Source organism: Etheostoma spectabile, chromosome 6 (assembly GCF_008692095.1).
Source record: "Etheostoma spectabile isolate EspeVRDwgs_2016 chromosome 6, UIUC_Espe_1.0, whole genome shotgun sequence".
Classification (NCBI taxonomy): Eukaryota; Metazoa; Chordata; class Actinopteri; order Perciformes; family Percidae; genus Etheostoma; species Etheostoma spectabile.
The window spans coordinates 7,994,888-8,004,156 of record NC_045738.1 but is presented as its reverse complement, the minus strand read 5'-3'; the positions used below and the strand labels follow the sequence as shown (position 1 = coordinate 8,004,156).

At 42.5% G+C, this 9,269-nt stretch overlaps 1 protein-coding gene across 1 annotated transcript in view; it reads left to right on the top strand.

Moving 5' to 3' along the window:
• itga8 (integrin, alpha 8) overlaps nucleotides 1-9,269 on the top strand; it is a 42,219-nt gene that overhangs the window by 11,152 nt on the left and 21,798 nt on the right. The window contains exons 10-15 of the mRNA XM_032519441.1: nucleotides 299-355; nucleotides 559-611; nucleotides 695-900; nucleotides 3,343-3,540; nucleotides 8,144-8,187; nucleotides 8,450-8,559. Of these exons, the coding sequence (XP_032375332.1) occupies nucleotides 299-355; nucleotides 559-611; nucleotides 695-900; nucleotides 3,343-3,540; nucleotides 8,144-8,187; nucleotides 8,450-8,559 (668 nt within the window). The remainder of the gene's footprint in view (nucleotides 1-298; nucleotides 356-558; nucleotides 612-694; nucleotides 901-3,342; nucleotides 3,541-8,143; nucleotides 8,188-8,449; nucleotides 8,560-9,269) is intronic.

The following is a 9,269-nucleotide window of genomic DNA, read 5'->3' as shown; positions in this document are numbered from 1 at the left end:
CCCCCCCCCCCTACATCTCTCCCCACAACTGGGGTTAGGATGGGGGGAAGGAGAGAAAGATGAGGGGGGAAATGGTAAAGGCACAAAGATGATGGTGGTGGGGGAGGACAGGGAAAAAAGAGGTTTTAGTACAATAAAAGCTTTTTTTAATGCGGTTTCTGACTTTTTTCCTGCATTCTTCATGTCCCTGTTTGTCAGACTGCTTGACCATGTTTGTTCTTGGAGAGCTGTGAGGACAAAGTCTGGTGCTTTATTAGTCACGGCGGATTGTATCTGATAGTCTATTTGCTTGTTTTAGGTTGCAATGATCAACTCCACCAATCTGACCTTCATCCAGAACTTCACAGGCGAACAGGTAGGAGCATCAACACAGTGCATTAGTCTGTCATTTTGCAGGGCTGCACATAAACTTCTGCACTGTGGGCACCAGCTGTTATGGATTGTTTTCCTTTTTTCGAATTTGAATGGCTATGAAAATGAAATTAGATAAAAATGTAACCACATTGGGTAATTACTGTTAAAAAAAAAGCTCATGTTCCTTTCTCGTCTGGCTCTCAGATGGCCTCCTATTTCGGCTACTCAGTGGCTGTCACTGACCTGAATGGAGATGGGTAAGTACAAAATGTCCTTGTCACTATAGACACATACTCTCTACTGTCTTTCATAGCATTGAAACTACAGATTATGTCCACAGGACCGACGATGTGCTGGTTGGAGCGCCCCTCTACATGGAGAGAGAGATGGAGACCAAACCCAGAGAGGTGGGGAGGGTGTACCTGTACCTGCAGATGGCCCCGCTCACTTTCTTCAAACCTGTTGCCCTCACTGGCACATACACCTTTGGGCGCTTTGGCACGTCTATAGCACCCTTGGGAGACATCAACCAGGATGGATACAATGGTATGCTGAAAGCAAGAAAGGCAGAGAGAGGGGGTGAAGAAAGGGAAAGATGAGATAAAAAGGAAATTGAGCCAGATGATATTCATCTGAGAAACAAAAATATGCAAGATGAGAGAGACAACAAAGAGGGAAAAGAGAAAATTAAACAAAATCTTTTCATATATTTGTTTGCCAGTGCATGAACCTCTGGGTCTGTCCATGTTTGGCTGGAGTTTCCAGGTAAACCCGATGACAGACAAATCTTTTTCTGTGTTTCCTTTTCCTCTCAAGTCTTTGACTGAGGAAATCCTATCAGATGCTGCTGCTTGAGCAAACTTAAAGCTCTTCAGCCAATCAGGAAGTGCAGCGATGAAAGGTTGTCTGTGTGAACTTGTTTCCTCCATGATCCAGGATAAAGCTACGCGTGTGTGTGTGTGTGTGTGTGTGTGTGTGTGTGTTGGATTTATTTTTAACTCACCAGATGTGCCCTAAGATAAAATCATCTGGGAGTTTTTGTCCTGTAGCCCAGAGTTCATTCCTCTTCGATGTGTTTGTTTTATCCTCACATTGATTGGACAAAGACACGCACACGCACGCAAGCACACGCACACACACACACTGCACAAACTAGGCAGCCTGCAGTCAAAATCCTGCATGAAGCTATGGCATGTTTAATGCTGATTTAAAAACAATTGAACTGATGCACATCTGGCCCTGATTTGCTGATTTATGTTTAATTATTAATGCACAGCCTAATGTGTGTCCCACCCCTTTAAACCCTTTAACCATCAGATCAATAACCATTGGATCAATATTGAAGCTTTCTCTGGACTTGAAACATACTTTAAATCACATCAGGCGTGCGTCAGTGTGTCAGGATATGACTGTCTCTGAGGATACACAGCCTCTCTACCAGCTGCAGCAACATGCAGAGAGAAGACTTGTTAATAGTTAATCTAATGAGAACAAGTCCGTGTCTGTGCATGATTTTATCATTTGGCATAACATTACAGCATCCCCATGGAAACATTGTGATTGAGGTTTTCAGCAGCATGTCAAACGTATACCTGTGCCCTCATGCATAATCACTGACAGCTCCCTCTCCTGTCTGTGATGACACTGAGGCTCAGTGTCCTTTCTTCTCCCATAGCAGAGACGTCATCACTCCATTTCCCGAATTCTCCATAAAAGCAGAACCATACCCCAAGCCTCTCTCTTCAAGGCTTTATGAATGTCAGCTGTAGAAAGAGAGCTTACAATTTAGCTAATTCAAATTGCCATGTGGCTCTTTTTGTGTTTCATTTTTTCATCAACCAACACTGGCTGTCACCATCACTCACAGAGTGTTAGCCTGTTTCTATCTCTGAGTAACAATCTCTTATATTTTTGGTCTCAGTGATCACAGTGGGTGTTCAGCTATTTTGCTGTGGATGTCTGCATTGTGTGGGATGCTGTTAAACAATTCCCATAAGGGACTTTCACATTATTTGAAGACTTTTTTTAAAGTAAGATGTGTTTTTTTTACACAGCTATTCAGTTATTTACACTTACCCACACATACACATACAGACTTGCACACACACAGGCTCATATATACACTTGCATACACACATGGTTGCATTTATCCTCTCTACCCCTCAATCTGCTTCATGTGGAACTAGTTGTTTAGGCTGAGAGAGGGGGGGTCTGGAGAAAAACAGGATGTCTAGAGGTGTTTGGACAGTTACAGCTATGAGGGATACTTTCATACAGGACAGTGCAGTGTGTGGACATGAAGAGGTTGAAGATGTATCACCAATAGCCCTTTACATGGTAAAGGAATCTATTACTTTTCATACCAGGACAGATGTTTGCAGTATATTGTTATATTCATGTCTGTCTCATCTTCTTACTATGAGCAATGATGTCCTGCATAAAAACAACAGTTTGGGCAAAGGTAGAAAAAGTTAAATGAGCTTTAAAGTTATTGTTCAACATTTTTGGAAATACATTTTTTAAACTTTCCTTCCAATAATTAGATCAGAAGATTTAAACCAGCCTAACGCATTACAGTGGTATCGATTTTCTCAAATAATTCAGTAGTAGGCGAATAACCACATTTCCAGAAATCAAACTATCCCTTTAGGACCCAAGGAATAGGGCATGTACTTGATGCCCTGCCAACAGAAAGCAGAGCACAGTATCCACAAATTAGAGAAATGACCTAAACAGTGCCCAGACAGAAAAAGAAAGAGACAAGATTAAAAGATGAGTAAAACAAATAGAAATTAAATAATTATCTCAATGGCTGTGCTGCCATGGACCACAGTGCAGGTAAATGAAGGTCAAGCTCTTTTCCTTCTCTCTTTCCTTTTACCTGTATGTGTTCCTCTGCTGCTGTCTCAGAGGGGCCTTAACCCTGCTGATGTCAAAACCGTGTGTGTGTGTGTGTGTGTGTGTGTGTGTGTGTGTGTCATCCCTTAGACGTAGCGGTTGGCTGTCCGTTTGGAGGCGAGGAGCGTGGAGGCAGAGTATTGATTTTTAATGGTAACAAAGATGTATCCACGCAAGGCCTGACACTGAGCCAAGAGCTGAGAGCAGCCAGGACACCCAGTGGCAGTTTGCCTGGATATGGATTCACTCTGAGAGGAGGCCAAGACCTGGACAACAATCAGTATCCTGGTAAATACTCACACTCAGCAAGTCAATCCTTCCCCACTCAACTCCCCATGTTATAATCAAAATTCTTTCTCAGACTTGCATTCCTTACTTTTCCACTGTCCTCCTGGCTCCTCTCATTACAGCCTCCCTCCTCTTCCTTCTTGACCTCCACATTTCATGCTCCCCCCATGCCCTCCTCCTCTACCATACCCATGTTTTGCTGTATTGCTTTCCTCATCTTCTCTGGTAAAGTCATCAGTTTAAAGAAGGGGGTATAGGGATGATTGCCAATGAACTGCTGCCGCATCCATTCTTTAGGGATTTGCAGTACTTAAGAAGTAGAGAAAACACAAGATTAGGAGAAAGAAAGAAATATAATAATACATTATCCGCATGTTCAGACATTCAAGCCTTGGGTCATGTACCTAAAACTGTGAGTAGACAAAGCAACATTCGATCAAATTACATGAAGGCAACTTCATACTTTATATGCCACCTACCTACTTTACCAGACACCTCCACCTTCTGACTTTACAAAACATTTTATAAACCTTGCTACAATCACAAGAGAGTTGAAAAGGAGAGGATTTTTTAATAGGAGTGTGAAGCTGTTTAGAAAAAAAAACCAATTTAAAACAAAGCAGGTCTGTAAAACCACTGTTTTACTACCTAATTTCCTACCTAATTTAGAGCTACTCTGCTCTCAGCATTACTTTGACTTTGTGCTTCTACAGATTAGGCTGAAAATTAGAGAAATTTTCTTTGCCCCTCTCCCTTTTTTCTCTGTTTTCCTTTTCATGATTTCTCCATTCCACAAACAGGATATCAAGGAAAATACACACACAGTAGTACACACAGTTCACATGTGTGGCTTGTGATCAGTATTTCTGGCAGCCCCAGAGTGTATGTTGAGCATGTGCCAGGCTCCAGGTCAAAGCTAGACCCTGTGCAGGCCCACTGCAAATCAGAGATCCTGAATTAAAAACTTTGAACAGTAAATACGCACACAGGGGCCACAGGTTGAAACTTATGCTAGTACAGGACAAAGTGGAGTAGGAACTCATGGGTGGTATACACACACACACACACACACACACCATATAAACATGCACACACACAAACGTGCAGCACTTGTGTCGTCTGTCATTACTGAGCTGGCTGGCGGAAGTGAACCACACTCACACGCACAGTGTCATTAGCACAGTAGTAAAGTCACACTGTTCAAAGGAGCCAGAGATGTTTGATCAGTATTATGAGAGCACTGCACAGGCGTCTGGGAGACCTGCTAAAGCTGCCATATGCTCCCATGGATGTTAAATGTCATTAGGAACATAGAGCGAAGAAAGGGTGATGATTAAGTTCCACTTTTAGCTTTAACGGACTTGGTTTCTAAAAGATTATATATATATAATATATATATATAGATAGATATATAGATCATATATTTGTGTTTTTATTTGATAGCTTACATTAGGTAATAAAAGGTGGAAAAGACACAAGATGACAAAAAAAAGCCAGAACAGGAACAAAAATGTAACCCACACTTCTGGTCCACTCTTCAGGATTAAGCTTCATTAAGCTACTTTGGTTGAGAGCATGACACAGAAGCAGCACTGAGTTGATTTTTCATGCATGGAAGCCAATAAGCAGAGAATGGTTCAGACTAAAGGCTGGAGTTAAGGTTAGGGTCAGCTGTTTACCGGAAGGGGGTCAGATTGCCTCAGGGTGAATTTCAGGTTCAGCCGAGAGGTCAAAGGTCAAAAACTGACAATGTTTGACCTGTCAATCACATGCCTTGCTGAGAGAGTTACAGACACAGAGACATGTCGGGTCTGTGATTTGGATGTGTGTGGTGGCGAGGGGTCATTAAGTTGGTCATTATGTCGGTAAGTAGGTGTAAAATGTATTACTGAGTTCCACGTCTGCTTGTATAGTAAGTGGCCATCTTTATTTTTAGCTCATTCTGGATGTACTTATTTTTTTGGTGTAAATAGGTAAAAATGATCAAATTTGGACCTTGTTCTTCTTTTGTAGCGATTTGTTTTGCATGTTTCTTGTTCCCTCTGTACTATAGTTTCATGCCGCAAATTTACATTTAAAGAAACCTGCCATGTTTATCAATCCTGAGAATATATATCCTCCTGAATTTTGAACAGCCAGTCCCCCCTGCCTGCAGTGTGACATATTTACTTTTATAATACAAAAATGAACTTGAAAAGATGTATTATGGCTGGCAAGTTACCAAATAGTTTTGAAATCCCACACATGCATCCAAGAATTAAGAAATCCTCTATGTCTCTCTCAGAACCCCCTCCTTTTCCATTGAGTGCCATTGACCTCTGACATTTCATCATGGAGACCAGTCCCCTGCAGCCAAATAGACAGGCAGGGTAGGCACCCAGTGACAGCTTGACAGTCTGTCTAAACTCTAGATGGAGGTTGTGTTTTTACAGCCCAGGACAGACACCATCAACCAAAGCAGTTCAGTTACTGACTATACCTTCACCTAGATCTGCCATCAATGAGTGGAGTGTATATGAGAGTGTACACACTGGTGTGTCAGCCCATTTGTGTGTTGGTATGGTGCAGTGTGTCTCTATACACACACACACACACACACACACACACACACACACACACCTCAAATTAACAGTGGCAGGCAAGTTTTCCTGTGCATAAGGAAATGGGATTGACATGAAAAGGAAAGTGAGCCGTTATTTGATTTAGCCCTTGGTGCAGCCATGCACCCACACACACTCTCACAGACACTTAACCCCAAAGGTACCCTGTCCACAAATCAGTATCATGCCATGCAGTGGTTTTGAGAGCAAACAAAAGAGTGAGGATAAGGAGTACAGACAACCACTGTTCAAACACACACACCCATGGCAGAAGAGGAGATGAATTTCCAGGTTACACAAATCCAACAGCAGGATGAACAGAGGAATTTGGACTGGGAGTGAGGTGGTCCCACAGTCTCTCTCCCTCTGCTGAAAACACACCTTGCTTCTGATGGCTTTTACAGATTGCGGTTTAAAGGCCAAGTGCACTATCCTCTGACCCCATTTTTTTTTATCATCCCCCCCTTCCTCCTGGGCTCTTTTCCCCCCTTTTCCATAACTCTCCTTTTGTCCCACAAAACCGACTTCTTGGGGTCTTTTCTTGTTGCAGGCTTTTTCAATACAATACACACACAGAGCCACACACACACACACAGACATAGCGACATAGCACACCACAGGGGAAGAGGGACAGGGCCTAAATGTTTAATGTTGTGGTTTCAGGGGGACTTCAGAGTGACTGCAGCCAAAGGCAGAAACAGATGTGCCTCTCTCAGATTCAATTAGTCCCTTTCTTCTTAAATACGCAGGAGAGGAAAGACACAGTAAATGACGAAAAAAGACTACAAGAGTACACTTCCACCAGTTTAGTCCAATGCTGCGAGCAGGTTACCGCAGCATTTACCAATGATAGTTGCTTTTAGTTAGGTGCTTCTCAATTGTCAGTATTTGGTGGTTTTCTCAGTTTTATCTCATTGTAAACTAAATACATTCAAGTCTTTGGAGAACAGTTTAATTAGCAATGAAAACAATAATTAGTTGCAACCCCAGTTTTCTCTCACCGTGCAGCATAAGGTTATTCTGTCTTTCTCAGGATCAGAAAACTTAGTTTTGCAGCATCTGCAGTGGTGGCTTGTATCCATTAAGTGCCTCTCTTCAAATTCACATTGTTTTAATCAGCACTTGTATGTGTGCATGTTGTGTCTAGTGTATGTGTATATTTTGTATGTGTATATGTGTGTGGCTTTCATTGGTATGTGTCCCCTAACCACAGCCATTAAATACCAGACTCTATTTTAAACTCACAAGAGCCAATTAACAGTTTGTGTTCATCGCAAAAGCCATGAAAACAAATAAAAATCACATATAGATGAGATCGGTTCCTGCTTACAATTAGGAGCTGTTGGGAAATGTTGTTGCTTAGCGTGATGTGATGGAGCGATGTGAACTTTCTAATGGCACTGGAATGCAGCATTGGGTCCCTGTCTTGCAACACACACTCACACACAAACATGAATGCATGCACAATGAACTCACAAACACACAATTAACGCATGTTGTGTTTATGAATTTAGTCTGAGCTGGGTCATGTGTGAAAGGAAAAGCAAGGTGATAGAATGTCAAGGCAAAATTACAATGTGTGTGTTTATGTGTGTGTGTGTGTGTGTGTGTGTGTGCATGTGCGTGCCTGCGTGTGTGCATGTGAGAGTGTGTATGTGTGTGTGCTTGTGTGTGTGTATAAACGTAAGAAGGCTGCGTTTGATGAAGATTGCTGGAGACCTTAAAATCAGTCCCATCTGTGGCATTCTTTGAAGCTCTGTATTCCCCGTCTCTCTCTCTCTCTCTCTCTCTCTCTCTCTCTCTCTCTCTCTCTCTCTCTCTCTCTCTCTCTCTCTCTCCTCTCTCTCTCTCTCTCTAATTCCATTCCATTACCTTCATTGGCATGGAAGTAACAAGAACAATTTGTGAAAGCTCACACAAATTAATATAAACAAACAATACAAAGTAATGTCTCTCTCTCTCTCTCTCTCTCTCTCTCTCTCTCTCTCTCTCTCTCTCTGCAGATCTGATCGTGGGTGCTTTCGGCGCCGGCGAGGTGTCAGTGTACAGTAAAAATTACCAAAGTGTCGTTGTGTTTGTTTGTGCTTTTTCTGAAAGTCTTTGAGACTTTCAAGTTCTTATGTCAGATTGTGTAATAATGTGTGTGTGTGTGTGTGTCTGTGTGTGTGTGTGTGTGTGTGTGTGTGTGTGTTTGTGTTTTGTGTGGTGTGTTGTTTGTGTGTGTGTGTGTGTGTGTGTGTGTGTGTGTGTGTGCGTGTGCGCGCGTGTGTGTGCGTGCGTGCGTACATTTGGGTGTGTGTTTTGTGTGTAGGTCTCGAGCCGTGGTGTCTGTGGAGGCTGTAATGGTCTTGCCTCTCAGAATCCTAAACCCCGATGACCGACAGTGTCACCTGCCTCAAACAGATATCATGGTTACCTGGTAAGAAGAAGAGCATGCTTAGATAGTCCTGAAGAAAGATTTATTCTCAGCAACACTTTTGCGGGGCTAAAAAAAAAACGCACACTAAAGAGTCAAGCTAAAAATGAAAAGTGCGTGCGTGCGTGCGTGCGTGCGTGTGTGTGCGTGCGTGCGTCTGTTTATGGAGGAATCAAAGCTAAAGGGATCTAAGTCTAAAAACCTGCTCTGCTGCACTGAACCAGAACTGTACCACAAATCCTACTTCTTTTACTGTATCATAAAATGGCATGCAATATATATATTATACACATTCACAAATCACGCAAACAGACAGATGTGACAAATATTTCACCCCTGTCTTCTAGACATCTGCCATCAGCCAAAGTGTGTTTGTCTGTGTGTCTAACGCAATAATTTAGAAGAGCACTGAAAAGTTCATAGCTTACTCATATAACCTGGAAATGCAGATTTATGAGACCCTGCTATTAATTTGAAACTGCATAATTCTATTTTGATTATGGTATTGTTCCTGTGGGTAGCAGGCTGGCTTTGAACAGTCTGGGGGTGAGTTTAGTTGAGGGGAACGGGTCTGAAGGCTCCTGCTGCTTCGCCACACACTATTGTTGATCCAAATTTATTGGGGCTGGAACCGCTGCCGGACTATTTGGACAGGAGAAGTGCGCTCGGCTATATGCCATATAGTGTGTGTGTGTGTGTGTGTGTGTGTGTGT